Raw genomic sequence first — 27,955 nt, forward strand, 5'->3', positions numbered from 1 at the left:
GAGGAGCTGCCAGGCAAGGAAGCTCAATTGTGATGAACACATGAAGTCCTGGAATGGTGAGGAAGAGCTGGCAGGATGCCATGTGGCCTCTTGGGGGATGCTCAGCTCCCCAACAGCACCCAGCACCCCAGGGGTTAAAATGGCTCGGAGCTCCAGGCAGCTTTAGCAGCTCCAGGATGTTTTGCTGGACCAGTGGGACAAACCTGAGTGGTCTTGCTGTCCTGTCCCATCCATGCCAGGGGCTTCTTGCCGGAGGATGGGACAGGAGGAAAGAGAATTAACATGTTTCCAAACTGGAAATGTTTGGAACTGAAATGTTTCATGACTAAACCACCTGTTAAATGTCTTCTTCAAAGCCTGGGGCTGGGTGGCACCAGCCTGGACCAGGCTCTGGGGATCCTCAGGGCATCAAAACCCCCAGAGGAGTTGACAGTAGTGTCCTACCACTCCCTACTCCCTTTGGGGGTGCCAGGAAAGGCGAACCCCAAGTACTCCTGATGGTCCCCCCTTTGTAGTGGTCCCCTCTTTGTGGTGGTCCCCTTTTTGTGGTGGTCCCCTTTCATGGTGGTCCCCTTTCATGGTGGTCCCCGTGGTGCAGATGGCTGGGGGTACCGATGCCCTGCAAGAAGGAGCAAAGGACAGCCAGAATACAGGACAAAGGGACGTGGAAATCCTCTCCAAGGTGGAAGGATAGCCCCTGAGCTCCCTCACGGCCTGCAAAGGGCACCGAAACCGCCTTTGGCAGTGCCCGTCCGAAGCACAGCAGGGACTGGGACCCTGCTGTACATTTCTGGGGGCGCTTCTCCTTGGGGAAACGCCTTTTGGAGGGGATCTTGGGGTTTCTTCCCTCCCGGATGGCCGGCAAGGGCTGACCGGCTGTGAAGCGTTTCCCGGGCGGGGAGCGGCGCTGGGAGCGGGCTCTCCGAGGCTCCCCCACCCAGACCCGGAGGAGGAGTTAACCCCGGAGCCGAAGAAACCGAAAGTACAGGCGGGGCAGGCAGCGCGATCCTTTCCCGCCTCGCCATGTCCCTGTCCGGCTCCCGCGCCCCGGTCGGTCCAGGGGGGATGCGGGAGGGATGCGGGCGGGACGCGGAGGGGGCTCCGACCGCTTGAGGGGGTCGGAGATGTCCAGGACACCAGGAAGTCCCTTGCCCCGAGGAGTGGCGATGGGGATGAGAGTTTGGGGTGTCTCTCTGCTTCCCGGTTTGGTGGGTGGTGGGGAGGATGGGACTGGTCCCCAGTCCAGCCCCCCCCGCCCCCGCTGGGAGAGGGAGGTAGGAGGACAGAGGGATGGGCTGAAGGGAGGTGGGTGTCAGGGACGATGGTCCCCACCCCACCAGAGTGTCATCCGGGGGTCTGTAGATGTTTCCTCCGTGCCCCCATCCTTTGATCTGCCCCTCCTCAGCCCTCCCCAGCCCCATAGCCAGGGGACTGTTTCCTCTTTGCTAAAGGGAAAGGAAGGGCTCAGCAGGGCCCTGTCCATCCGACCTCATCCTAGGTGCACTGGACACCTCTGCCCTGGCCATCACTGGTGGGAAGTGGTTACTCACTGGTTGCTCCAAGAGCGGTTTTTGGGTCACCTCTCCCCCCAGTATGAGGTTTCAGAAGCTCTTAAAGACACTCCTCAGTGCTCATTCCTCACCCTGCCCCCACTCTCTCTCCCCAAGCTCCTAGAAGATGACTTCCAGTTCCTCCTTTGCGAGGGCTGCCGGCAGGAATCGCCCAACCTCAAGCTCCTCACCTGCCTCCACACCTTGTGCCTCGGTTGCCTGGGCAAGAATGAGCCTGTCAGGCAGTGCCCCGTGTGCTGCACGGCCATCCCGCAGGCCAGCGGCATCCCGGACATGGACAACCTGCTCTTCACCAACCTGCAGGCCCGGCTGAGGGTCTACAAGCAGATGGTGGATGGAGTTGACTTGTTTTGCAACAACTGCAGGAAATCAGGGGAGTTCTGGTGCTCCGAGTGCTTCGAGTTCCTCTGCACCAAGTGCTTTGAGGCCCACCAGCGCTACCTGAGGTGGGAGAGCCACAGAGCCAAGAGGGTGATGGACATCAGGGCAGGGTCTGCAAAAGACTTCCTGGAGGGGAGCAGGAGGACAGGGAGCTTGTCCTGTTTCAACCCAGACCACAAGAGCCAGCCTGTGAGGTAGGTCTGAGAAGGCTTGTCCTCATCTAAGTGGGTCCTTGCCATCTCTTTGGGTCCTATGATGGGACCCCCAGAGGGTGGCTGAGCATTGGAACAGGCTCCCCAGGGCAGTGGTCACGGCCCCAAGGCTGCCAGAGCTCAAGGAGCGCTTGGACAATGCTCTCATGGTGGGATTGTTGGAGTGTCCTGTACAGGGCCTGGAGCTGGACTTTGATGATCCTTGTGGGTCCCTTCCAGCTCGGGAGATGCCACTGTATGAGTCTGTGTGATATGGGTTTGGCAGCACCCTGGGAGGAGGGAGGGCAGCAAAGGAGGGTCGAAGGCCCAGCCTTGTGGCCGCCCCTGCAGCTGGTGCAGTGAGGCAAAGCCCCGTGCCTCAGTTTCCCCTGGGCTGTTCCTCGGGCAGGGGGAATTGTGCCCAGCGCAGCAGAGCTGCTTTTCCCACCCCAATGCCGTGCCAGCTCTGAAGGACGCTCGTGTTCCCTGCCAGCATCTACTGCCAGAGGTGTGAGAAGGCACTGTGCTGCTCGTGCGCGCTGCTGGACAACCAGCACGCACCGTTCTGCGACATCCGCAGCGAGACCCAGCGCAGGCAGGAGGAGCTGAGCTCCATGGAGCGGGAGCTGCGGCGGCGCCGGAGCGGCTTCGAGGCCGCCTACGTGTCCCTGCAGGGCGAGGCGGCCCGGCTGGAGGAGGCGCAGCGGGAGATGCGGGAGCTGATCCGGCAGCGCGTGGAGCAGCTGGTGCGGCTGATCCGGCAGGAGGAAGAGGAGCTGTTGGGGCTGGTGGAGGCGCGTCAGGAGCAGGGCCGGCGGGAGCTGGCGCGGGAGCTGCGGCACGTGGAGGGGGTGCTGCGGCGGATGGAGGCGGGCGAGAGGCTGGTGGAGAAGATGAACCTCTACGCCATGGAGCAGGAGGTGATGGACATGCAGCCCTTCATCAAGGGCTCGCTGCAGGAGCTCCAGCGGCTGCAGCTGCCGGCAGCTGGGGACCAAGCGGAGCCTGGGCCCTTTGCCGAGTGCAAGGCCAGGCTGCAGGTGCTGGTGGAGCGTGTCACAGGGCACCCAGGTGAGGAGGCACTTGGGCCAGGTGGGTTGGGGAGGTGGGAACTGAAAGCAGAGATGAAGGTTATATCCCCTGTGTAGACCACGTTCTCCATGGGTTTCTCATCTGCTTCAACATCTGCTTCAGCTGATGCCATTCCCACCCCTGGAGGTGTTCAAGGCCAGGCTGGATGGAGCCCTGAGCAGCCTGGTCTAGTGGAAGGTGCCCCTGCCCATGGCCTGCAGGTTGGAACCGTTCTGTGATTCCATGATTCTATGAGCTGAGGGAGCTGTGCCCCACCCAGACTTTGCTCACACATTGAGCACACTCCAGCCTCTCCCAGGGATGGGATGTTGTTGTTGCACCCATCCCTTCCAAATGAAGGGTGTCTCTTGCCCTTGCAGAATGTGGTGGGTGGTCCCCAAATGCAGTTGTACTGGGAGAGGACGTGGGAGATCCTTTATGGTGAATCTACTGACCCCAGACCTGGGCCATGACCTCCTTGGCTTTCTGTGGGTGTCCACCACTGAGCTTCCCAGAGCAAGCTCATGTGCCATGGATGGTCCATATAGGAGTCCAGGGGTGATGTCCTGAATGGAGCTTGGGGTTTCCTGGAGACAATCTGCCCCCCACCCCACTACCTGCATCTCCACTGCATGGTAGACATCATGCCTCTGTTTCCCTTCTGCACCTCTCCGAGTCATGCTTTGAGGACCCTTGGAGCCCTGACTATCTCCTCTTGCTTCCTTCATCCCTGCTTCCCGCAACAGGTACCTCCACTTCCCGGCACAACTCTCTGTCTGATGAGAGCATTGTGATCCTTGACCTCAAGCATCCCGGGGAGGATTGCCAACCACAAGCAGATCTCCCTGTGGACCTGCCAGCCCACAGCCAGCCCTGTGCGCCTGTGCCAGACCCCTCTGGTGGCAGAGAACACGTGTGTCCAAACCAGGAGGGGGATATGTCCCCCACCCTACCCAAGACTCTTCTGATTCAGAGGGAGGAAGAAGCAGAGGAAGACTCAGGCTCAGCCTATGGGGACACTGTGCCTCTTTCCAGGAGCATCCAGGACTCTCTGGCCTCCCTGCAGGAAGGTTTTGGTGGCTGGGCCAGGTCCAACATGCAGCAGGCGGACAAGTTCCTGAGGATGGGCACTCGCCTCCTGCAAGCTCAGCAGAGGGCAAACAGGCACCTAGTGGCCATGACCCAGGAGATCCGGGCCATGTCCCAGTCCCTGGCCACCATCTCCTCTGCTGTGGGACCCCTGCTGCAGCTCGTGGCCTGCCCACAGAACCCCTCCACCGCAGACATGGACTGGCCATCGCTGCCCTCCAACCTGCTGGACTTATTCCCTTCCAGCACCCCGCAGAAGGATGAACCGCCGGTCCCGGCGGCTGCTGTGGCCTTTTCCCCCAGGACACCCCCTCCTGCCACCCCCCCTGCCAGCCCAGCGCGCTCCGAGACCCCCAGCCTGGAGTCCGAGTGGGAATGCCCCAAATCATTGCATCCCACCAGGAGCAAGCGGGGCGGGCAGCCCAGCACGAGGCTTCGGAAGCGGAGGAAGTGAGGGTCTGCAAAGCAGGACGTTTGCCATGGGCTGTGGCTGCTTGGAAAACCCTCCAGAGGTCCCTGTGGAGACCTTTAGGGTTCCCTTTCACCTTGCCATGCCAATAAATCCTCCTGGGATGAACAGTGTGTTAGTCTTTTGCTGGGTTTGGAAAGCAGCAGCTCCCCCATGAACTGTGGTGTGGCAATAACTTGCTCAGGAGCAGCATGATTACCACTAATGTTCCTTTTTTTCCTTTCCAGCACGTGGGACCTCCTGGCTGATAGGTCTAGGATGGGTGGGAGGGCAGCAAATCCATATGGGAGAGCTGGAGGGTGGGGGAATGGATGGTGGCTGGGCGGAATGGACCTGTCTCCATCCCAGCCTGGAGCTGAGTCCTGGATTTCAGCCTCAGTAGCATCTCCAGGAGGTGACCCTCCGAGGAGGTGCCCTCAGAGCCACCTGCACCTTCTGCAGAGGCTTTTCTTCAAGGCTGCTTGAGCTCTGGAATGAGACCAGCCAAGCTGGCAGGGCCCAGGGCTGCAGGGCCAGGGCAGACTTTGTCCCTTGAAGGCACTTTTCTGGCTGAGGTGCCAACATCTCAGCACAAGACATGCCTCTGCATCCCCAGCCTGGGATCAGAAGGGCTTATCCCCTCCTGCAAGCCCTGCCAAGCCTGGGAGCTTCAAGGTTGACTCGAGATAAAGATGATTTATTGCCCCAGCTCAGGAGGAAGAAGTTCCCATCTTCTCCTCTGCAGCCGTTGAACAAAACAAAGTTTTCCTGATCTGTGTCAGGCAGAGAGGGAACCTTGACCAATGGGATTGGAGTGGCCACAGCCCAGGAATGAGGATGTGGTGCTGGTGCCCCAGAGCAGCAGAGACCATCGGGGAAAGAGAACTTGATTTGGGCAGGGACAGACCCGTGTGGTCACCTTGTTCAGGTGTGCTTCGGTGGCAAAGGCCATCTCCATCCCTGACTGCTCACTGGGCTCCTCTTTGCACACTTAGGTGTCCATCTCCACCCCTGCAGAGAGGAGAAAGTGCAAATTGTAATCGTCCTGATGTCTCTGGTGAAGGTGATGAGGATTGAAGACAATGCTGATGAGTGGAATGCTCAGACTGGCTGTTCAGTGTCCCCCATGACTCCCACCAAGGACAGCCAACTAGAAGACAGGCCAGGGGACAACACTGGGCTGCACAGCTCAGGTGAGTCACATCTGGAGCGATAAATCCACAGGTAGGCTTTAGGGGGTGTGGGCATTGAGGTGGGACAGTTTGGAGCACCTCTGTGGATCCCCTGGTCCCATAGTTTGCTTGAGGATGAGCACAGGATGACTCATGTATGTGAGACAGGCAGATCTCCATGAGAAGGGTGTTGGCTTGGAGACAAGGAAGAGAGCACTGAGAGGTCCTGTTTGCTCAGGGAGGTGCTAAGAAAGGCTGTCAGCCTGGTCCCTGTGGGAACAACTCAAGTCTTTTTCCTTCAGATGGTTCACAGCTTTCCTGCTGGCAGTTGTCCAGTTTGGATCATGCCAAACCAGTCTGATTAAGCCACGGATGTCACCTAAAATTCACGGGCATCTCACCTGGTTCTCACCTGAGGGTGTGGAAGCAAAGCACTGAGCGTGCCAGCACTCACAAGCAAACATCCTGGTATCACTTCAGTGCCCAAACTGCTTTTCCTCCTGACCCATAACCTCAAACCAAGCACGAGGAAGCTTGTAGGGTGATTCATCTGGATCTACCCCACCCTGGAGTATTTGTCCCCCCGTGGAGGGGACAACCTGCTGCTGAATCATCTCCAGAAAGGTTGGGCTGCCCACACACCATGGGAACCGTTTTGCTCCAGGCCAAATCATTCTAATAATTATTAGAAATAATTGTTATTTCAAATAGCTCTAATTTATTCCTGATAAGGAAATTATCGCACACCCCCTACTGCTCCATCCCCCAGCAGCCCTGCTACAGAAGGACCCCCTAATCTGGAGATGGGAGATATAGGCTGAAGGTGGGATACACCTCTGTGTATCCTAACTGGTTGTTCCCCCAAAAAAAAGGAGGGGAGGAGGGTTAGCTGCAGTTGGCTGCACAGCAAGCTCAGCATCTCTCCTGTGAACAAGAGACCCAATCCAGCATCTTGGTAAATCCCACCACAGGGGTTCCACAGGGAACTGGGTCTCTCAGCTGTTTCCAGTTGCCCTGATGGGAGGTGTGCTGAGCATCACCTGGTGGGAGAGTGGCTGTGGGAGAGGTGGGCTATAAAACCTCCCTGGGCAGCAGTTACTCCTTGTGCTGGACCCTGGTAGGCAGGATGAGGTCTGGAAGCAGCCTCGGGTTGGCTCTCTTGTGCTGGGTTTTTGGGGAGGTGGCTGCTTACAACCCCCTGGGTGTCTTCAGAGGGGAGGCAGAGCTATGGAGGTACGGAGGGGATCCTTCCCTGGGGCAGCCACGGCCCTTCTCGCAGCCCTGGGCGTGGGTGGACGTGTCCCAGCTCCAGGCTCTGGCCCCGCTGCACCCCGTGGCCGTGCAGTGCCAGGAGGCACAGGTGGTGGTCACAGTGCACAGGGACCTCTTCGGCACCGGGCGCCTGGTCAGGGCTGCGGATCTGAGCCTGGGATCAGCGTCCTGCCCGCCCCTGCTCTGGAGCACCCCTGAGCCCACTGTGACCTTTGTGGCCGGGCTGCACGAGTGTGGCAGCACCCTCAGGGTAAGTTGCGGGGGGCTGGACCCTTAAGGGGCGGGGGGGGTGGGGAGAGGAGGGGAGCGGGGCTGCCTCTTGGCTTGCACCCTGGTGCCTTGGGGTGCTGAGACTGAAAGGATCTGTGGTGTGGTTGGGCTCAGGGAAATGCTCCGAAGTTTTCCTGGAGGTTGAACACCTCAGTCAAGAGGATCAGGAGCTGTGCTGTGTTGTCTGGGCTCGGGTGAGCAGGGAAGAGGCAGAGAGATAAGTTTTTTTCTGATAAATACAGAGGTAGCTAAATGCTCCGGCACTGTTCGTGCTGCTGCTGCCACCTCGAGGGCGGAGCGCGGAAGACCGGGTGTTGGGAGCCACTGCTCCTTATGGATACCTCAGGAAGCATCTGAGTGCTGCTTATGGGGTGTAGCATGAAGCTACTTCACCGAAAACTTAAATCTGAAATGGTCTCTCCCCTGGGAGAGGCTTGGAGTGGTCATGTGAATGAGCAAGTGCCCTCCCCTTACTCTATCCAGCAGATGAAGTCACTCTTTGGTATCCTGGGAGCCAGACCTTCCTGTCTGTTGTTCCAGGGCATGGAAACTATAGAATAAAAGTAAGAATCAGCTAGAGCATGTCTGCATCCAGCTCTGCTGCTGACCACAGGCTGTCCTGGGGCAGGCTGGAGCAGGCTCCCATCCCAGAGGATTCCTACATCAGGATGAGTGCCCCTCACCTGCCTCCAGCACAAATGCTGCTGGCTGAGGACCAGAAACAATATTTCAGTGCTGAGTCTCTGAGCTCAAATGTGCAGCTCTGTGTGTGTGTGTGTGGTCAAAGGAACAGGGCTCTTAATGACTGGATAATTGCCCTGCCTTTCCCCAGGTGACCCCTGATTCTCTAATCTACACCACAAGCCTAAATTACAGCCCAGTTCCTCCCAGCAATCACATTGTCATCCGCACCAGCCCTGCCGTGGTTCCCATCGAGTGCCACTACCCCAGGTGAGCAAAGGCAAGTGAGCACCAAACAGTCCCTTCTGCTGCCACAGAGAACTCAGCTGTGGGCATTTCTCCTCCCCAGGAGGGACAACGTGAGCAGCAGTGGTGTCAGGCCCACGTGGGCACCCTTCCGTTACACCCTGTCCTCTGAGGAGAAGCTGCCCTTCTCCCTGCGCCTCATGACTGGTGAGTTTGGGGTGAGGATCTCCTCTGGTGGCCATGATTCCGCTAGATGGTTCAGTTTTGGGCAGCACCCAGGGCCTTGTGCCCGCTGGGGTTTCCCTGGGTGGAAGCAGCGAAGCCCAAACCAGCTTCCCATCCAAGAGTGCCTGGTGACCTCTGTCCTTCCAGATGACTGGAGCGCCGAGAGAGCCTCCACTGTATTTCAGCTGGGAGAGGTCCTGCACTTCCAAGCTGGTGTTGATGCAGAGAACCACGTGCCTTTGAGGCTCTTTGTGGACAGCTGTGTGGCCACCCCGACCCCAGACAGGACCTCCTCTCCCCAGTACGCCTTCATTGAATTCAGTGGGTAAGAGCTGGCTGTGCCCTTGTTCAGAAGGACCTTTCTGCAGGTTTATGGAGATGATATCTGACAGTGGGACCCTGTTTGGGCCCTGTGTTTGTGTCCAGGTGCCTGGTGGATGGGCAGCTGGATGATGCCACCTCGACTTTTATATCCCCGAGACCCAGGCAAGATGTGCTTCAGTTTGCAGTAGATGCATTCAAGTTTGCAGGAGACTCCAGCAATCTGGTAAATCATTCTTAAAGCAATTAACTCCCTTTCCTGGGTGAGAGCCTTGCTCCATTAGGAAATTTAAAGTGGTTTTTGTCTAGAATTACATTCCCAAGGTAACTGCCTCATAGCAACACACGAATGAGGTCATCCTGTACCACTGCTGCTGCATCATGGCCCTCTGAGGCAAGGATCAGTTCTGATAGTGGTCAAGACAAGCCCTTCTGGTGGGCTTTGATAGCTGAAATCCTAAGTGGCTTGAAGGAATTGAAGGGGGTTCAGCTGCCCTGGGGAGTCTGTGGTCCTGGTGCTGGAGATCAAAATCATGGTGTGTGGGAAAGACATGAAGACACCTGATGGCCAAACCCCTCTGCTCTGCCTGCCCTGCCCAGATCTATGTCACCTGCCACCTGAAGGTCTCCCCAGCTGACCAAGCTCCAGACCCTCTGAACAAGGCCTGTTCTTTCAGCAAAGCCAGCAATCTGTGAGTAGTGGGAACAGCAGCTTGGCCAAGGGTGAAGAGCTTGGGCTTCTTTCCTGGTGTGTCACCTCACAGGGAGGTGGGGTTGGACACCTGGGTGTGGGAGGGTTTGGGTCTCTCCTAACAGACCCCAAAGCACGTGAGGCACTCTCACCATAGGGTGGGCTGGTCACCAGGCTCTCTTCCAGCTGGGTTCCTGTGGAAGGCACCCAGGATATCTGTTCCTGCTGTGAGATGAGGAGCTGTGGCTTGGCCCGGCACTCCGGGAGGCTCCATGCTCCTTCCCAACGGCCAGGAGGACGTGTCCGGAGAGAACTGCCCTCCCAGCCCGGTATGTCTCTTGGTCTATGCCAGGCTGGAGCTGCTTCATGACCTGCTGGCTCCTCAGTGCCAGTCCAAGACTTTGGAGAGGTTCAAATGAGTTAGAGTGCTCACAGGTCCTCCCTTTCAGATCCCTTGGTGGAAGAAGCGGATGTTGTGGTTGGACCTCTCCTCATCCACAGCTGGCAGGATCACACAGTGAGGAGGGTCCCTTCACAAGGTAGGGAGAAGACAGGGAAGGGGGATGGTTTAGGGGACAGGTTCTGGCTGTGGCTGTAACCACCTCCTTCCTTCTTCCCAGCTGCAGGTCACCTGTGGATGGTTTTGGGGCTGGCTGCAGTTGCTGGGTTGGTCATCCTGATCCTTGCTGTCCTGGGAGCTCTGACTGTCTGCCAGAAACACGGCAACCCTGTCTGAAAGCTGAAACCAGGGATTTATACTCCCTTCAAATGATAATTTTTTTATTGTATAACTGTGAGGGACTTGGTGAGGAGAGGGGAGAAGTCTTCTTTGAGAAGGTGCATTGAATCTTTGTGCTGACTTTAATTTCCCAACTTTATCTTCTTCTCCTCCAGCCCTGCCCTCAGCAGAGCTTTGTGCAGCCTTACCCTCCTCCATGAACCTCTACCAGAGCACCTCTTTGGGGACTAATGTGAAAAATCCCCACCTAGATGCTCACCTGTAGAACCATGGACTTGGGTTTAGTGTCCAAACACTTTTACTTTCTCCTGGAGCCACGTGGGTCTGCTCCATGCTGGAAACTCCTTACTTGATGAGTGAAGCATTTAATAAAACTTGGAAGAGTCTCCTCTTGCCTCAAGCTGTTTTTGGGAGGAAAAGGTAGCTTTGCTGAATGAGGAAGGGAGCGCAGTTTGAGGGTCTGTGGGTTTGGCTCTTCTTGGGACAGAGAGAGGCAGGAATTCCAACCCCGGCCCCAAGGACTGTTTACACATAGTTGTATGTAACAAGCCTTGGCTGAAATGTATAAACAGTCCTTGGGGCCGGGGTTGGAATTTCTTCCTCTGCTTCCCCCCCTCCCCACTCCAAAAAGGGGACTTTCTGACATGCCTGAGTCATGCTTGTTGTTTTGTTTTTTGTGGGTTTTTTTTGCCCCCAGTGCTGTGGAATTTGGGCTCTTCCGCTCAGCAGAGTGGCCATTATGGCAAGATGTTCATCCCTAAATCCAGGACCCCCTGGTGCTCTCCACGAGCTGGGAGAGGTTCACACTTTTAGGCAGTGGTGGAATTGGGCCAGCTGAACACCGTGAGATGCTTTGTTTGTTGTAGGAGGAAAACTCAGGTGCCTGGATTTATGGACACCTGTGAGCAGCTGGGGTTTGCCTACAGCATGGCCACCTCTTGGGCTGGATTTGCAGAGAGCAGGAGGATCCTGCAGCCCCTTTAACCTTCCCTAGGGGACTTGTCTTTGTCATAGAAAGCAGAGGAAAGGGATATTTTGCACAAGCTTGCATGCCTTGGGGTGTCATCCAGAACCCTGGAGACCCCTCAGCCAGATGTCCTGGGATAAATGTCACCTTGCACTCTTTGGTACAGGGTCTCAAGCTGAACTTAAGGTTTTAGGTGACCCAAACCTTCTCCTGGAGAAGAAATTTCCTCTTCCCAGGCTACGAGTTGTGTCTGCTGAGACATGCTGAACCTTCTTGTCACCAATTTCTTCCTGATTGAGGTCTTCTCCAGGTGTTTGGGGCCTTCATCATTCCTTGGCACAGGTGCAGGGCCTGTCTCTGGTTTGCTGAGACACACAGAGGGACCCTTTAACTTAAACCCCTTTCCTTGTGCCATTGGGCACAGCCAAAATACCTCCCCTGGTGCCAGGGTGGAAGACAAGTAGGGGCCACATCTGGTCAATAAGGAAATGGGGGATGGGGAAAAGCACTCTGGCTTTCCAGAGCAGTTATCCAATTCCAGCAGCACCCCCAGCACTGACTGAGGCTTTTGACTTAACACTTTGTTATAAGGAAAAATGGGATGTGCTTTATATGATGGTGGGGCAACACAGGGGTTTGTGCTTTTCCAGTGCCCTGGGACTTTCTGGTCTCTGCCTTTCCCAAAAACTGAGTTCATGTTCTCTCCCAGCTGTGCCAGTCCGTGGCTCCAATTCCATGAATCCAATGTGCTGTGCTTGGAATAAAGTTGGGACAGCAGAAATCCCCTTTCTCATAGAGAAACACCCCCTCTTCCCACAGCCTGTGATTATATCTCCCTCTGGTCTTCCCCTCTGCTCATTTGTGCTGTGTAAACACAAGGTGATCCATCCGAGGGATTTATCCTCCTGCTGGGATCGAGCCCTGGAAACCAGAGACCCCCGGAGCTGGAGCTCTCCAGGGTAAGACCAGGCATCTCTCGTGGTCCTTGCAGCCAAGGACTCAGCTGAGCAGAGATTCTTCCCCCGGGAGGGGGGCAGCCGCATATTTAGTGAATCACCATCGCCTGCGGCCGTTATCTCCCTGACGCAGGAGCTCAGCCTCTGGAATCCCCGGCATTTCCAAGCAACTGCAACTTTCAAGGTATTTTAAACATGGAGAAGTCCTGGGCCTGCTGGCAGCAACGGGGATGGGGCATGGACTCCCAGGGAAAGGCAGGAGGTTTTACACCAGTCCATAAATGTCCCCACGCGTGGGTTTTGGGGATGTCGAGTCAGGCGCAAGCCAGTCCCAAGTCCAAACCCGGTGGGATTTCCGCTAGGATTGGGCTGGTCAACATCTGCCCCCACAACTTTCTGTTTCTCTTCCTTTTCCCAGAAATGGCTCAGCTGTTGCAGCTCAAACATCCAAATCAGGGCATTTCTTCTGTCCCTAAGATTTGCGAGGGACATCCTGAAAGGTGGTGAGGGATTTGGGGTATGAAATGGAACACCCCTCCTATGGAGCCAAGGGGATGCTGGCAGAGCTCTGACAGGGAAAAAGGAGTGAAGACACTCAAAAGAAGGGACAGAAACTCCATGATAATAATAAAGAGCCTTGTAATAATATATATAATTAAATAACCTCACAATAATAAGTTTAATAAATAATGAGGCTTGAAAATCTATAAGATTTCTTTTTAAGCAGCTTTCCCTGTTCTCACCAGGCCCCTTTTCCTGAAGGCAACAAAACAAACACAAGGGAAAGAACCAGGGAAGGGCAACAGAGATAAAAATGGTTGGGGCTCTGACCTCACTGCTGAGGCAGAAACTGGGGATGTTGGGCCCCCACTGAGAACAGCCACGCTTGTGACAGTGGTGAGGGCTCTGCATCATTGCTGCTGACCCAACCCCCCCATCCTGGCCCCGCTGAGAGCAGGGGGATGCACAGAGCCCACCTTTGGGATCAAACTGTGAGCACATGGGCTGCTGGTCCCCCAGCACATCAGCATCTGAGCGGAAAACCAAAGTCCCAGTGGGGCCAGCGGTGCCGGGCTGGGCTGGTCCCCGGGATTTGGGATCATGGACCCTGCTCTCCCCACTGCTGTCACCCCCGCAGCAGCCTTGAAAAGCCCCTTATCACCTTCTAACCTAAACAAGTCACTTTGTACCCGTCTCCCCGTCTCCGGCTTCTGCTGAGTTTTATAAACATCTTCCCCAAAGAGGCTGACGAGGATGTTTGCTCTTGCCTTGGGCAGCCCGGGAACAGGGGGTCCCGGCACCCCGGAAATGACGGGGTCATGCCTCCCCTCTCCCCTCACCCACGAGGGCTGGGTCCCCAAACGGGAGCCCGGGGGCAGACAGCTCCTGCTCCTGGAGGGGATATAAAGGTTGAAGGAGCAGCCTCAGTTCTCTGTGCCAGGGTTTGCTGGAAGAAGGAGGGATGGGACCCGAGAGCAGCTTGATCCTCTCTCTTCTCTGCTGGGCGGCAGGCGAGGTGGCTGCCTACCCACCCTGGGATTTCTCCTGGGGTGAGCAGGCGAGCCGGCAGGCGCGGGCAGACCCCAGCACCTGGTCCTGGGTGGGGGACTCCCAGTCTCCAGGCACCTACAGGCAGCACCCGGTGATGGTGCAGTGCCAGGAGGCTCAGCTGGTGGTGACGGTGCACAGGGACCTCTTCGGCACCGGCCGCCTGGTCAACGCGGCCGACCTGACGCTTGGGCCGGCGGCGTGCAAGCATTCCTCGCTGAGCCGCGCCCACAACACCGTCACCTTCACCGCCGGCCTCCACGAGTGCGGCAGCACGGTACAGGTAAGACCTTCTTCCTTGCACCGCTTCCCCCGGTCCCGGCATCCCGTCTGGCTCCCCTCCCCGCGCCACTCCCAGAGCAGCTCCAGCCAGGGGCTTTGCACCGGGCATCCCCTGAGAGGCCGGGGGAGCTCCAGGTGCTGGATGCAGAGCATAGTTGAGGAACAGCCCAGGGGAAGGATGAGCAGGTATTTGCCCCAAACTGGAGCATTTTTCCCCCAGCTGCTTTGCCCATTCGGCTGGAGCCATGCAGATAGCACAAAGCTATTTCACTCATGTTTTACCCCATTAGTTTAACTCACTGAGGACAGAGCAGGGCTCCTTCTCCATGCCCTTTCTCCCCCTTTTTTTGGATTTCCCCAGCATTTCCAGTTGGGAAAGGCTGGATGCATGGCCTGGTGGTGGTGCTGAGGGTGGGGAGTGGCCTCTCCAATGGTATTTCAATGTTTTTGTGCCCAGATCACACCAGATTCCCTCATTTACCGCACGCTGCTCAACTACGACCCCAGCCCTGCCAGCAACCCTGTCATCATCCGCACCAACCCTGCCATCATCCCCATCGAGTGCCACTACCCCAGGTGAGGCCTTCCTGCCCTTCTTACCCCCGCCCTGCTCCTTGGGGATCAGCATGGGGCTGTATCCTGATGCACAGTGCTCCCTATCCAGGAGGGAGAACGTGAGCAGCAATGCCATCCGGCCCACCTGGGCTCCCTTCAGCTCCACGCTGTCAGCAGAGGAGAAGCTGGTGTTCTCCCTGCGCCTCATGAATGGTAGGTAGGAAGCCATACTGACTCGTGGATGGGGATTTCCCACCTTTTCCCACTGCAAGAGATCTCCCAGCACCCCGCTGGGAACTCCATGGCAAACCCCTCCACTCCTGCTTTTGGACTTTGCTCCCATGAGAACCTGGGGACAAGCAGAGCCACCCCCTCTTTATCATCACCCCTTACAGAGGACTGGAGTGCTGAGAGACCCTTCACCGGTTTCCAGCTGGGCGATGTCCTCAACATCCAAGCGGAGGTGGGCACCGAGAGCCACGTGCCGCTGCGGCTGTTCGTGGACAGCTGTGTGGCCGCCCTCAGCCCCGGCGCTGACTCCTCGCCCCACTACACCATCATCGACTTCAATGGGTGAGCCCCGAGACATGTGGGGTGTGGGGGGGATCCACTGTGGTGCTGACCCCCTTACCCCACGCCATCCCATCCCACCCCAGGTGCCTGGTTGATGGGAGGTTGGATGACACCAGCTCTGCCTTCATCACCCCCCGGCCCCGGGAGGACATGCTGCGCTTCAGGATCGACGTCTTCAGGTTCGCAGGGGACACCAGGAACCTGGTAAGGCTGCGTGTCCCCTGCCAGCCCCAAAGCCAGCCGCTGTCCCCACTGGCAGGTGCCCACCTCTCTCCTTTCCCTCCCCACAGATCTACATCACTTGTCACCTGAAGGTGACCCCGGCAGACCAAACACCGGACCCCCTGAACAAGGCTTGCTCCTTCAACAAAGCCAGAAACACGTGAGTAGCCACCTTGCCAGGATGGGGCACGCCCAGGAAGGTCCCCACCAGCATCCCACAGCCCTGGAGTGGCACAGGGATGGGTCACAGACTCAGACTTGGGGGGGGCACGAATGCTCTGTGGGTGCCACGGCGGGTTCTGGTGACAATCTTCCCACCCTGCTCCAGCTGGGCACCCGTGGAAGGCACCCGGGACATCTGCAGCTGCTGCGAGATGGGCAACTGCGGGTCCCCTGCACTCTCCCGGAGCCTCAACCCCCTGGACCAATGGCCTGGACGCCGCTTCCGCCGCCACGACACCAAGGGTAAGGTCCCTGTGGGGACAGAGGGGACACCCCGGGGTGGTGGGGGCAAGCCTCATCGCTCCTTCCTCCCCAGGGAAAGAGGCTGAAGCTGACGTGGTCATCGGCCCCGTGCTGCTCTCGAGGGACCTGGGCGCGGGGGGACGGCAGCAGGAGGGTGGTCAGGGTGAGTCCCCACCTGATGTACCCCTGTGACGTGGCCCCAGTGGCAAGCGGTGACACTGCTCTTGATTTTGCAGGCGGGGTGACGGCCGTGCTCGGCGTGGGGACGGTGCTGCTCTGCGTGGTGGCTGGCGTGGGGCTGGCAGCAGCCGTGCTGGCCATCGGCGTGGGCCGCAGGAGGTGCGCCCGTGCTCAGGCCTGAGCGTGGGGCCAGAGCCTAATAAAGCCTGGGAAGGACAAACCGTGTCCGTGGTGCTTCCCCTGCAACAGCATCCTGGGGACATGGCTGGGAGGGAGCATCCATCCCTGGGACATGGGAGTGCTGGAGCCCCCAGTGCCGGGGAGGGCCCCAACATCTCCACCTGGGTTTCAGCCCTTGCTGAGGCTCGGTTTTGGAAAGGGCCCAATCATGGGGGAGGTGGGGGGCAGTCCCCTCACCCTAGAGGAATTCCAGATGGGTTTCCTGGCCTTGTCACTGCTCCTGGGGGAAGGGGGATCAGAGCGGGGTGCAGGGCCCAGCCTGGAAGATCGCAGTGGTGAGCTGGGCTGCACCAGCCCTGCAGGGTTCCAGGACCAGCCTCTACAGACCTCTCAGATGGCGTTTAGTGCCTGGGACCCCCTCCCAGACAGCTCCATCCCCTTTCCCACGGGATTTATTTCAGCTCCAGCCCTAGCATTTCCATCACTCCAACATCGTTTTGGGTCTGGCTCAGCCCCAGGGCCTTCATGTCCCCTCCAGCCCCGCAGTCGCTGTTTCAGGCCCAGCCCCTGCCCTACAACTTTCCTTTAACAAACATTGTATACGTAATAACAATATAATAGAATAAAAAAAAAAAAAAAAAGTGAGAATATCAGAATAACAGAGCTAAAATACGATAATACCATAAAATAATAATACAATACTAGGATAAAATAATAGTAGTAGAATAATAGTAGGAGCACACAACACCTTTATTGTCTTTAATTACAAGAGTTTAAGCTCCAGATACCCTCCGGTCCCGGGCCCGTCCCGCGCCGCACGATCGCCGCCTCCCGGCCACGCGTGGGCACTGCAGCCGCCGGGTCACTCCCGCCTGCCCCGGCCCGGCCCTGCGATCAACCCGGCCCGGCCCTGCGATCAACCCGGCCCGGCCCTGCGATCGGCCCGGCCCCGCGCTGCGCTCCGCGGCGACATCGCTGCCGGAGCCCGGGGATGGGCCTCCGGGACCAGGCCTTGTGCGGGAACCGGATTGGGAAAGGGAGGGAGGGGCGGGGAGTGGCGCGGGCCGTGCTTATAGGGGCGGGGAGAGAGGCGCGGCTAACAGGGGGCGTGATTTGCGGACGGGGGAGACAGCGGGGGATGGAGTGGAGGAGGGGGACACAGGGCTAGGTGGGGGGACACGAGCGAGTGAAGGGGACAGGAGCAAATGAGGGGGAGACAGGGCTTAGGGGAGACAGGAGTGAATGAGGAGGACACAGGGCTTGGGGGGGGACAGGAGTGAATGGGGAGGACACAGGGCTTGGGGGGGGACAGGAGTGAATGGGGAGGACAGGAGTGAATGAGGGGGACACAGGACTTGAGGGGGACAGGAGTGGATGAGGGGGACACAGGGCTTGAGGGGGACAGGAGTGAATGAGGAGAATATAGGGCTTAGGGATACAGGAGGAGGTGGGGACAGGAGTGGATGACAGGGAGACAGGGCTTGGGGGGAGACAGGATATGCAAGGTGGGGGAAGGACCATGCAGTGGGGTGTGGTGACAGGGCTGCAGCTCCCAGAGCCATGGGATGTCACAAGACGGTGGCCGTGTCCCACACCCCCTCCCAGTCCAGGCAGGCAGCAACGAGCACTGGGGGTGTCCTGGGGAGTCCATCCTTCCCATTTCCCCATGGGTTATGCCCTTTGGTCTCCAGCATCCAGGATTAAAGGACAACAGTCGTCTCTCGGCAGAGATTCCCATCCTGGATGGCCCAAGGACATCTGGGGATATCCCTCAGTGGGTCTTTGTGGTGCCACCATGGCCTCAGTTAAACACCAACCCCTCCAAAGCAACGTGTTTTAATGGTTTCTGGTTTTAAAGCTTGTGAAAATAACAATAACATAATTAAAAATAAAAATAATAAACCAAGACTTCCAGTCATCTCAAGGACTCTCCGTGTTTATAAAAGCTGGGCAGATGGAGAGACTTCTCCATTAAAGGTGATGGGATTTCCAGCACCTTTGGTCCCAGAAGTGTCTGGAGCACCCCGGCGTGGCAGCCACCTCAAAAAGAGGGCTCAAGCATCCTTCCTGGGGCAGCACCTCCAAATCCAGGCTGTCTTCTTCCCCCTGGGGAAACACGGCATGGCTGGAGACCCCCCTACCCCAGAAAATGCCAAAGTGGTTAAGAACTATAAAGCTAATATGCATTTACATCATCATACAGCACTTATGGGTCCCTGCCTTTATTCCAGCTAAAACCCAGCACTGGATCCCCTCAGAAAACGGTAAAAAACCAAGATAAAAGAAAAGTTAAGTATAAAAAAAATTTCAAAGAGTCATTCTGGCTTCCCCTCCTTTTAATGTGAAGGCATGGGGGGTTTTTCAGGGGGAGGGCGGTCTTGAGGAGCTGCTGGTGGGCTCCGGGGTCTCTGGTGGGGCAGAGGAGCTCAGGCTTTCTTTCTGAAGAGGGGGACAGAGGCTGAGGCAGGTGACATCCCTCTGGCCCTGCTCCCATCAAGATCTGAAAGAAAAGAAAACAAAATCCCAGAAGATCCAGTATCAACATCCCAAAAGGGAGCGGGACACCAAGCCCCAGCCCCACCATTGGCCAAATCCAACTTCTTTTTTTTTTTTATTCTAATGTTCACAGAGAAAACACAAATGGAAGGGAGGAGAAAAGGAATTAAACCACTCAGGTCCGATCCCCAGGTTTTTTTTTCTGGTGTGCCAAGGGAAGAACAGAGCAGGACATAGGGAAGAGAAGGACAGGGAAGGACACATGGCCATCTCCTTACTGGGAAATCTTGCAGTTTGTCGTGGAGACATAGCGCCCGGTGTAGTGGATGTTGCACCTCACCACGTTGTTGGTGAAGTCTGACTCCAGGACGATGTATTTGGGGTTCACCTGAACCTAAAAACAGGCAAAAGGGAAGGAAAAGACCCCCCCCCCCCCCGAAAAAAAATTAGTAAGGGGGGGGACAAGCAGCACCAAAACCCACGTTAAAGGGATGCCACCAAAGAAAGTCCAGAACGAGATGGTTGGAAGATCCCAAGCCAATCCCAAACTGGGAATATTCGCCCCAAAGATCTCCCCCGAAGCCCCTGGCCACCTTCAAGACATAGTTCCCCGGCTGCACATCCGTTATATCGATCCACTGGCAGTCGATGTCGGCATTGTAGGTGTCATAGCAACCCGGGCTCAGGCCCTGTGAGGAGAAAAGGGGGTTCAGGTGTGCTGGGGAGGGGGTGAACCCCGAGCAGCCTCTTCTCCCGGGCCCCCCAAGGTCACCTGGGTGTGGGAGGTGCAGGCGTAGCGCTTCAGGTTGCCGAAATCACAGGTGGTGTCCTCCAGGCAGAAACTGGCCTTGTGGCCCTCGGCCACCTTCTTGCCTGTGCTGGCATCCAGCAGGTCATAGTGGCTAAACTCATCCATGCTGTGGTAGTGCCTGGGGATGGAGGGGGGTGGCAGTCAGGTGACCCCCTAGAATGATGCCACTCCCTCCCCAGATGTGATTTTTAGGGGCTTCTTGTCAATGCTGGGTCCACAGCAGCTTTCCAGCTCCCTCCTTGGGGACATTAATTGCAGGAGCATGGTGGCTCTGGGGACAAGAAGCAATTGAAAGGTGACCCCCTCCCACCAAGACCTCAAAGCAAAGCCATGAAACGGGGCAAATGCCTTTAAAAAGCCTTAAAGCTGCCGCCAAACTGTTGGTTGGAGGAGGGGAGGTGGGGTGGGGACACTCACTGGTGGCAGCTGTGCCACTCCCAGCTGTGCCGGGGCCGGCTGGGCAGGAAATCGGCCGTGCCCTGGTTCTTCACCCGCTGGGGAAACCGCAGCAGCACCCGCACGTCGTAGTCAGTGGCTTCAGGGGTGTAGGCGGTGCTGGGGACATCAGGGAGGGTCAAACCCAGTGTCCCCTCAGCCCCAGCCCCCTGGGGGACAGAAGCCCCCCAGGTGCAGGGTGGAGTGTCAGCCCTGGCACCCTGAGGAGGAAAATCTTCAGCAAGTGCCTCTGTAGGGAGAGTTCCCTCCGTGGAAAAGGAAATGATGAAAAAAGGAGAGAAGCAGTACCCACCATACACCTTCCATCATGCTTTGCTTTGCTCTTCCCTTTCCCCTTCCCTCTTTCCTTCTCTCCTTTCCCCTCTTCTCCTTCAACCTTCTTCCCCTTTTCTCTTTGCTCTCCTTACCTCTTTCCTTCATCCTTCTCCTTCCCCTTTCCTTTCCCCTTCCCTCTTTGCTTCCCTTTCTCCTTTCCTTCTCCCATTCACTTCTTTCATTCATCCTCCTTTCCCCTTCCCTTTTCCCTTTCCTTCTTCTCCTCCATCCTTTCCCTCATCCTCCTCCTTCTTTCCCATCCCTCTTCTCTTTCCCTTTTCCTCTTCCCTATCATTCCCTTCCCCACCCCTCTTTCCTATTCTTCCTTTTCCCCTTTCCTCTTCCCTTTCTCCTGCCCTCCATCCTTCTCCTCCTTCCCCTTCCCTCCTTGCTTTCCCCTCTCCTTCCCTTTCCCCTTTCATCCCCTGCCTTCATTCTCCTCCCCTATCAGCATATCACCCATTCCACTCTCCAGGTCCCCCCTCTCTCCACCCATCTCCCCACAACCCGTTGCCCCATTTCCCCTCCTTTCTTCCCCCTGTGTCCCCATGTCCCCCTCATCCCGGGACACATCTCATTCCCAGGAAAGCTGCTCCTACCTGGCCAGGCACTTCTCCTCGGCGGCGCAGCGCAGCGAGTACAGGTGAGCTCGCTGCACGTAGGTGGACGCTTGCACATAGTTGGGGTCCGGCACCAAGTCAGGGAGACCTGCCAGGAGGAGAGGAGGACAGCCCTGAGGACAGGGACAGGGCTTGGGGACAGCCCTGAGGGCAGGGACAGGGCTTGGTGACAAGGCTTGGGGACACCACAGTCCTCTCCTCGAAGCAGCCAAGGCGGGGTGGGGGGGAAGCTTTCCTTCGGTCACCACCACGTTTTTTTAATCTTAAGCTGCAGATGGAAAATCCTCCCTTCCCCTCCCCTTCCCTCGCAGCTCCCGCTGGCAAAGCCCAGTCCTCCATTTCCCTACAGCGGGATTGCTCAACCCATCCTCCTGGAAGCGATTACACTCAGCCCTGCCTGGCCCCCTGAGAGGGATTTTGGGGTTCCCCTGAGCCCCTGTGGCAGTCAGGGACAGGGGTGACATGACCCCCATGACCCCCAAGATAGGAGAATCCCTATTTCCTTCCCTGTTTCCTGTTTTTCACCCCAAAACAGGGGCAAAACTGCAGAGCTAACCCCAGGAAGCCCTTGCTGTTATCCCTCATCTCCTTGAATTCTCAACAGTTCCCTGTGCTTGGGGTCACACTGAAGTGACCTGTGACAGACAGACAGACAGATGTAGAGACAGGCAGGGGCTGCCTCAGTTTCCAAAACTATTATGGAGCCCTAATGGAGCTGGAACTTCCCCCCCAGCAACTCCCCTTCACACCTCCCCTTCCCAAAGGCTCCTCCGCCACCATTGGCCCAGAAAGTGCCCCGGCATCTGCCCCTCAAGGAGGATTGGGAGAGTGGAGGATGCTCCCCAGACACTCTGTGCCTCAGTTTCCCTTCTGCCAGCCCTCTGCAAAGTCCTGCTCCCCTACAACCTCTTCTTAGAATCTGTCCTTCCTACAGGATTGCCAGCCTATCCCCATTCCCATCCTTATCCCTGTCCTCATCCCCATCCCTGTCCTCCTGCCCATCCCCATCCACAACCAATCTCCACCCTCATCCCCTGTCCTTGTCCCCACCCTTGTCCCCATCCCATTGCCACACTCACTCCTTTTCCACATGCCCATCCCAATTGTCATTCCCACTCTCCTCCTCATCCCCATCCCCATTCTCGTCCCCATCTTCAAGGCCATTCCTATCTTCACTGCCAATCCTCATTCCCTTCCCATGCCTGTCGTCATGCCCATCCCTCTCCTAATTCTCATCCCTGTCTTCATCCCTATCTTCCTCCCCATCCCTGTCCCAGTCCTCATCCTCATTCCCATCCCCATCTTCACCCCTCAACCTCATCCCCTTCCTCATCCCCATCCTCACACCCAGCCCCTTCCTCATCCCGATCCCTGTTCCCAACCTCATTCCTATCCTCATCACCATCCCTATCTTCAACCCTCATCCTCTTCTGCATCCCCCTCCTTGTGCCCATCCCCAGTCCCGTTTCCATCTTCATCCCCATCATCACTCCTCATCCTCATCTCCTCTTGCCCACCCCTCTCCCATCCTCACCTTCCTGCCCATCCCTACCTTGGTTCCTGTCCCCCCTCTCATCCCCATCATCTTCATCCCCAATCCCATCTTCATCCTTGTCCCCATCCCCTCTCAAGACACCCAGGGGCTCCAGCCCCACCCGCTCTTTGCCCCCAGACAGTTTACATCACATTTCCTTTTTTTTTTTCTCTTTTTTTCCCCTATTTTTCCTTGGACAAGAAGAACAATGCCTCCTTGTTTCTGGGCCTGCCTTCCCTCGAGGGATCACGTCACTCCATTGGAGCTCGTTTCCTGCCCCACTCGCTTGGTCATCGCTGCTGATGTAATACCCAGGGGGGGCCTCACAAGCCGGGGGCAAGAAAATCAGGAGAGCTTGGAAAGACATTTTTCCCCCCTCCCTTGAAAAAATTAATAACAAAAAAGCAATGGAGAACGACCCCGGGCCTGCGAGAGGAACATTTGTCATCATTTATAAAACAGCTTTTCCTCCCCACTGTTGTTTATAATAAATTCTTGGACGCTCCAGAGAGAAATCCGACTCCTTTACCAACGGGGAGTTTTATTTTCCCCCCACGACGGAGCTCGCCCTGGATGGCCCCGTTGTTATTGTAGGGTCTCACGCCTGATTTTCGGCAGTGAAGGGTCAAACCGCAAGCACCGGAGTCGCTGGAGTTAATGGGATGGCAGGACCCGGCCTCACCACCCTACAAATGTCCCCTCAGCACAGCGGGGAACCCGACTGTCCCAGTCCCAGCTGGCCAAATCCTGATTTTTTTTTTTTTTTTTGCTGAGCCAGCATTTTCCCACCTCCTGCAAGTGAGAGCCCTGGCAGCCCCCCCGCCATCGCCTCTGAAACGGGACAACCACAGCAGGGAAATGTTTGTTTTTCCTCCTCGGCCCCTCGGCCTGCCCTGGGAGCTGCCAGAGAAGATTTCCTTCTTCTTCACCGTGAAAATTAGAATAATAAAAAAAGGCCGGCCCGCTCCCGCCGTGCTGTTTGTGCAGGTGTGCCGGGCTTAGCCCAAAAATCCCGGCTCCAGCAGTTTTCTGAGAGGGCAGCTGCTTCTCCTCCCTGTGCCCGGCAGTGCTGGGTCCCAGCCCTGGAGAGGCAGGAGCACCAAAGTAGGGTGGTTTTAGCAGTGGGGATGGGGACACAGGGACACTCTGAGTGACTGAGACCCCATTATTCCTTCATCCCATCCCGTATCATCCCATCCCATATCATCCCTGCAGAACCCTGGTTCCAGCACCAATGCACCCCTTCATTCCCCCATCCCATCCCCACAGCATCCCTCATCTACCACCTCATGATACACCCCTTCATGCCATGCCATGCCATGCCATGCCATGCCATCCTATCCATGCAGCACCCCCACAACATCCCTACTCCACCACCCTGTGGTGCACCCTTTCATCCCATCCCATCCCATCCTATCCATCCCATCCCATCTCATCCCATCCCACCCCATCCCTGCAAAATCCCTCCTCCAGCACCTCCTGACACCCCCCTTCATCCTCACTGAATCTTGGGAATCCCAGCTGGTTGTTAAACACCTCAAATCAACCCAAAACTGACCTCCAAACCCACCAAAGGAAGGTATTCACAGGAAGACCATCATCTCCTGGCCCAGGGGCCCCATCCACGGGTGATGGCACCCCAGGTGTTACCACAACTAAAGTTGAGTGGGTAACAAAATCCCTGTCACCCCATGGGATTCCCCAAACCCACTTTCATTCCAAAACCAACCCTGGGTGATCCATTCCATGAGGTCAAGGTGAAAAACCCTTCGGGAGATGGGGTCCAAGTTGGGGTCAGGGTGAGGAAGCCCCTGGAGAGGACCTGGTAGGGGTCAGGGTGAGAAGCCCCGGGAGATGGGGTCCAAGTCGGGGTCAGGGTTAGGAAGCCCCTGGAGATGCCTCCTAGGGGTCAGTCAAGAGTGGGAAGCCCTGTTGGGAACCGGCACCTTGTCCAAACCCCGTGAGAGGGGAGACACTTGGACCTGAGGTGACACAGCGCCAGAGCAAGACTTGGGTGACCCCTGGGTCATAAGCAGAAGACATAAAGACTTCTGGGGTCTCCTCCCCATCTCCTTGGCCCAGAGTCCCCCTCCCTCAGCCAACACACAGAGAGATGCTTCTCTCGCACCCCAACCATGGCTTGGTCACCTACAGATTTATGACTGGAAACTCTTCCAACTCATCTTCCAAGATATCTCCATCTGGTTTGGGTGGAGGGAGGTGGACAATCCACCATGCTCCCACAAGCCCCAATAAACCCTCTCATAAAAGCTGGTGGGATCTAATTGCTTAATTAACCCCCCAGGTACCCCAGCGAGGGGCCAGGAATGCTGCACATTCCTTGCAGAGCCGGGTGGGATTAAGAGGCTCTTAAAGAGCTTAGATGCATAATTAACATCTGATTCGGCTTTATGAAGTGTTTTGACCAATTAAGAAACCATCCCGAAGGGTGGCCCTGTGGGTGACAGGTTTGGAGGGGCTTTTGGTGAGCCCCAGGGAGGTGACAGCTTTCCCTAAACAAAGCCCAGCTGGAGAGAGCAACAAGTGACCCAGAGGAGAGGCCAGGCCACCTCTCTAAATTGCTTGGATGATCTTTATTCCTGTCTTTAGATTTATTAAGGAAAATCATGAGGCAGGGGGCCAGGGGCTCCAGCACTGAGAGGTGAGTGTCCTGTGGATGGAGCGGCGAGGGTTGCTGACCCACCCACGAGCACCCTGATTCCCCCAGTGGAGCCACAGCACTGTCACCTCCTGGCCCAGCTTCCACGGATCCTTGAAGGACACAGCCGTTGCCAACAGGGAGACGATAAACTTGGCAGGCATCTTCCCATTTCCCTCTGCTGCTCTGGGTCATCTGCAGGGCAGCTGTCCCCAGGCGTCCCTCGCAGAGACAGGACTGCCAGCATTCCTCCTCCCTGCATCCCTCGCCCCTGCATCCCCCATCCTCACATACTTCACCCCCCTCATCCCTCACCCCCGGTACCCATTGCCCCCCACATCCCAGGCCGAGCAGGAGAGGCTGCTCCTGGTGGGGCCGGCAGGGATCCAGAGGAAGATCCTCTCTGCACAAACCCTGTCCCTGAGCTCTTTCCCAGATGGACCTTGGGCTGACCCAGCCCGGCTGCTCTTGCTGTGTTTACTCACTCACATGCAACAGGCAGGGCTGGGACAAACGCTTCCCCCAGCCCAAATCCTCTGGGATGGGTTTTTCCCAGAAACCAGGGATGAGGCTGGATGGGTCATGGGGTCAGACTGGTCAGAGGCTCCAGCTGAGATGGGCTTCCCAAGGGATAAGGCTGATCCCCCAGGCTGCTGCTCCTCACACCCTCCAGCCTTGCTTCCAAACTCACCACGGAGCAAAAAACACTCTTGGTGAGGCTCAGCCAAAAGCCACAGGATTTCACCAGGATCGGGGTCAGTGGGACGTGAAACAAGGGTGTCCCTGCTGCGACCTCGGTCCCCTGCTGCGGCCCCGGTGCTGCCAGCACGGGGGGAGAGCTGGGGGCAACTGGCCTGGCTGAGGCAGTGCAGATCTATCCATCCATCCATCCATCCATCCATCCATCCATCCATCCATCCATCTGTGAGCTGAGCGTACCCAGCACAGGGCACATGGCCAGCGTGACCAGGATACAGCACTGTCCTACCCCAGGAGCATGGCAAGCCCCCAACCCACGGCACACAGCCACCCCGTGGATACAGGATGACCTGAGATGTGGCATCCAGGCATCCAAGGAGCACGGTGTGACCCCAGCCCACGGCACAGACCCACCCCACACAGGCAGGGTGGCCTGGGACATGGCACATACCCACCCCACGAGCACAGTGTCCCCTCATGCCAAGCACAGACCCATCCCACAAGTATGAGATGACCTGGGACATGGCATAGGCCCACCCCACGAGCACGGGATGACCTGGGACAGGGCACAGGTCCACATCAAGCCCAGACCCCACACTGGGATTTGCTCCTTCACACCCTTTCCCTTTCCTCTCTGTTCTTCACCACCTCAAACATCATTCCTAAAATATGTAGGGTCTCCAACAGCCCCTCGGTGACCTCTCAGTCACGGTTGTCCCCACAACACCAGGGCAGCATCCTTGAAGAGTGACTGACATCAGGCATGGATGTAAGGGGACTCTGCCCTCGGGAATAACAAAGCACCCAGGGCACATCCCACCCAGGGGACCTGCCCCCCATCCCGGGGTGCCCCCCAAACTCACCCCGTCCGCCGTGGCTGGGCCTGTAGACGCTGCCCACGCTGACCCGGGCTTGGCTATCAGGGACAGCTTGGGGGATTTCAGGGCTCCTGGCGGGCAGGTAGGACTCGGGACGAGGGACCCCGTAGGGCTCCACCACCCGGAACGGCGGCTGCGGCTCGTAGGGCGGGTACTGACCCCCGTACCCCGTCCCGACGGCCGCTTGGAGGTTATCCGTGGAGGCCACGCCGTGGTTGACGGCTTGTTGGTTGGCGTACGAGTCCGGGCTCTGCTCCGGCGCAATCCCGGTGTCGTGGTACAAACTATGGGAATACCGCCGGTCCAGCCCGTCCACCGGCTGGGGCACGGCGGGCACGTAGGGCCGTTCGGGCGGTGGGTAGTGGGCTCTGTAGGGGCTCTGCTCCTCGCCGTAGTCCTCGTGGCGGGCGCGGGGCTGGAAGGGGTACACCACGCTGGCCCCCGCCGCTGCCCCCGCCGCCACGGCCGCCCCGCCGGTCCCGGCGCTCCGGTAATAGGTGAACGCCTCGTCGTAGGCCCGGGGCGCCTCGTAGGGCTCGTACTGCGGGGCGAAGGGGTACTGGGGGTACGGCGGCTGCCCCGCCGAGGCGTACGCGAAGGATGATGCTGATGCTGACGCCGCTGAGGATGAAGGCTGGCGCGCTCGGGCGGGCGGTCGCCGCTGAGCGGCCGCGCCGTCGCCCACCGGGCCCTCCCGCCAGTTCTCGGGCACCTGCCCGAAGCCGAAGGGGTGTCTCGCCTGTCCCCGCACCGTCCCGGAGCCCGGAGCCTGCCGGCGGACGCTGCCCGCCGCCCCCGCCAGCAACAAGCGGCTGCCGGGCGGGCGCTCCTGCCCCGGCGGGACGTACTCGGCGCCGCTGTTGAGGAGGCTGTAGACGCGGCCGTTGTTCTCCCACTGGATGAGCTGCCGCCACGGCTCCTGCCCGCCCGCCAGCAGGCACAGCCCGCAGCCCAGCGCGGCCCAGAGCCCCCAGCCCGCCCTCCGGGCCATCCCGACCGCCGCCGCCGCCGCCGAGCGCCGCGGAGCGAGCGCACGGAGCGGGGCCGAGGGCGGGAGCGGCGCCGCGGGTGCCCCGGCACTGCCTCCGCCCGCCCGCCCGCCCGCGGGGGCAGGATGCGCGGGGAAACTCGGAGTTGCGGTGCGCGGCGCTTTTTTTTTTTTTTTTTTTTTTTCACTCCAGCCCTCCGGTG

At 57.7% G+C, this 27,955-nt stretch overlaps 4 protein-coding genes across 4 annotated transcripts; 3 read left to right on the top strand and 1 right to left on the bottom strand.

Moving 5' to 3' along the window:
* Positions 1-1,000: 1,000 nt before the first annotated feature.
* On the top strand, positions 1,001-6,745 carry LOC126636657 (protein PML-like). Its single transcript, XM_050309073.1, has 5 exons — positions 1,001-1,050; positions 1,668-2,146; positions 2,637-3,214; positions 3,961-4,753; positions 5,747-6,745. Exons 1-5 carry the CDS (start codon positions 1,024-1,026, stop codon positions 5,826-5,828), a joined length of 1,959 nt encoding a protein of 652 aa, XP_050165030.1. The 5' UTR covers positions 1,001-1,023; the 3' UTR covers positions 5,829-6,745.
* Positions 6,746-6,759: 14 nt separating this feature from the next.
* Positions 6,760-10,744, top strand: LOC126636667 (zona pellucida sperm-binding protein 3-like). The gene is made up of 9 exons (XM_050309091.1): positions 6,760-7,445; positions 8,298-8,416; positions 8,496-8,599; positions 8,765-8,942; positions 9,044-9,164; positions 9,539-9,630; positions 9,816-9,958; positions 10,079-10,168; positions 10,250-10,744. The coding sequence occupies exons 1-9, from the start codon at positions 7,050-7,052 to the stop codon at positions 10,363-10,365; spliced, it is 1,359 nt and encodes a 452-aa protein (XP_050165048.1). The 5' UTR covers positions 6,760-7,049; the 3' UTR covers positions 10,366-10,744.
* A 3,009-nt stretch (positions 10,745-13,753) lies between these two features.
* LOC126636935 (zona pellucida sperm-binding protein 3-like) lies at positions 13,754-16,297 on the top strand. The gene is made up of 9 exons (XM_050309710.1): positions 13,754-14,122; positions 14,579-14,697; positions 14,786-14,889; positions 15,072-15,249; positions 15,333-15,453; positions 15,540-15,631; positions 15,800-15,936; positions 16,010-16,120; positions 16,173-16,297. Exons 1-9 carry the CDS (start codon positions 13,754-13,756, stop codon positions 16,295-16,297), a joined length of 1,356 nt encoding a protein of 451 aa, XP_050165667.1.
* Positions 16,298-18,116: 1,819 nt separating this feature from the next.
* On the bottom strand, positions 18,117-27,755 carry LOXL1 (lysyl oxidase like 1). Its single transcript, XM_050309711.1, has 7 exons — positions 26,750-27,755; positions 20,974-21,082; positions 20,021-20,158; positions 19,565-19,721; positions 19,386-19,481; positions 19,071-19,186; positions 18,117-18,796 (listed from the first exon to the last, which is right to left on the bottom strand). Exons 1-7 carry the CDS (start codon positions 27,753-27,755, stop codon positions 18,790-18,792), a joined length of 1,629 nt encoding a protein of 542 aa, XP_050165668.1. The 3' UTR covers positions 18,117-18,789.
* Between the last annotated feature and the right edge of the window lie 200 nt (positions 27,756-27,955).

This window comes from Myiozetetes cayanensis, unplaced genomic scaffold (assembly GCF_022539395.1).
Source record: "Myiozetetes cayanensis isolate MyiCay16 unplaced genomic scaffold, myiCay2020 scf14, whole genome shotgun sequence".
In the NCBI taxonomy this organism is placed as follows: Eukaryota; Metazoa; Chordata; class Aves; order Passeriformes; family Tyrannidae; genus Myiozetetes; species Myiozetetes cayanensis.

Excerpts from the sequence above, each read along its gene's own strand:
- LOC126636935 (XM_050309710.1), top strand. The coding sequence starts at position 13,754 with ATGGGACCCGAGAGCAGCTTGATCCTCTCTCTTCTCTGCTGGGCGGCA. Across the intron at positions 15,454-15,539 it reads CAGGGGACACCAGGAACCTG|ATCTACATCACTTGTCACCT; the intron begins GTAAGGCTGCGT and ends CCCTCCCCACAG. Across the intron at positions 16,121-16,172 it reads TGAGTCCCCACCTGATGTAC|GCGGGGTGACGGCCGTGCTC; the intron begins CCCTGTGACGTG and ends TTGATTTTGCAG.
- LOC126636667 (XM_050309091.1), top strand. The coding sequence starts at position 7,050 with ATGAGGTCTGGAAGCAGCCTCGGGTTGGCTCTCTTGTGCTGGGTTTTT. Across the intron at positions 8,417-8,495 it reads ATCGAGTGCCACTACCCCAG|GAGGGACAACGTGAGCAGCA; the intron begins GTGAGCAAAGGC and ends TCTCCTCCCCAG. Across the intron at positions 8,600-8,764 it reads CTCCCTGCGCCTCATGACTG|ATGACTGGAGCGCCGAGAGA; the intron begins GTGAGTTTGGGG and ends CTGTCCTTCCAG.
- LOXL1 (XM_050309711.1), bottom strand. The coding sequence starts at position 27,755 with ATGGCCCGGAGGGCGGGCTGGGGGCTCTGGGCCGCGCTGGGCTGCGGG. Across the intron at positions 21,083-26,749 it reads GCCCAGCCACGGCGGACGGG|GTCTCCCTGACTTGGTGCCG; the intron begins GTGAGTTTGGGG and ends TCCTCCTGGCAG. Across the intron at positions 19,722-20,020 it reads GAGTGGCACAGCTGCCACCA|GCACTACCACAGCATGGATG; the intron begins GTGAGTGTCCCC and ends CTCCATCCCCAG.
- LOC126636657 (XM_050309073.1), top strand. The coding sequence starts at position 1,024 with ATGTCCCTGTCCGGCTCCCGCGCCCCG. Across the intron at positions 1,051-1,667 it reads TGTCCGGCTCCCGCGCCCCG|CTCCTAGAAGATGACTTCCA; the intron begins GTCGGTCCAGGG and ends TCTCTCCCCAAG. Across the intron at positions 2,147-2,636 it reads CACAAGAGCCAGCCTGTGAG|CATCTACTGCCAGAGGTGTG; the intron begins GTAGGTCTGAGA and ends GTTCCCTGCCAG.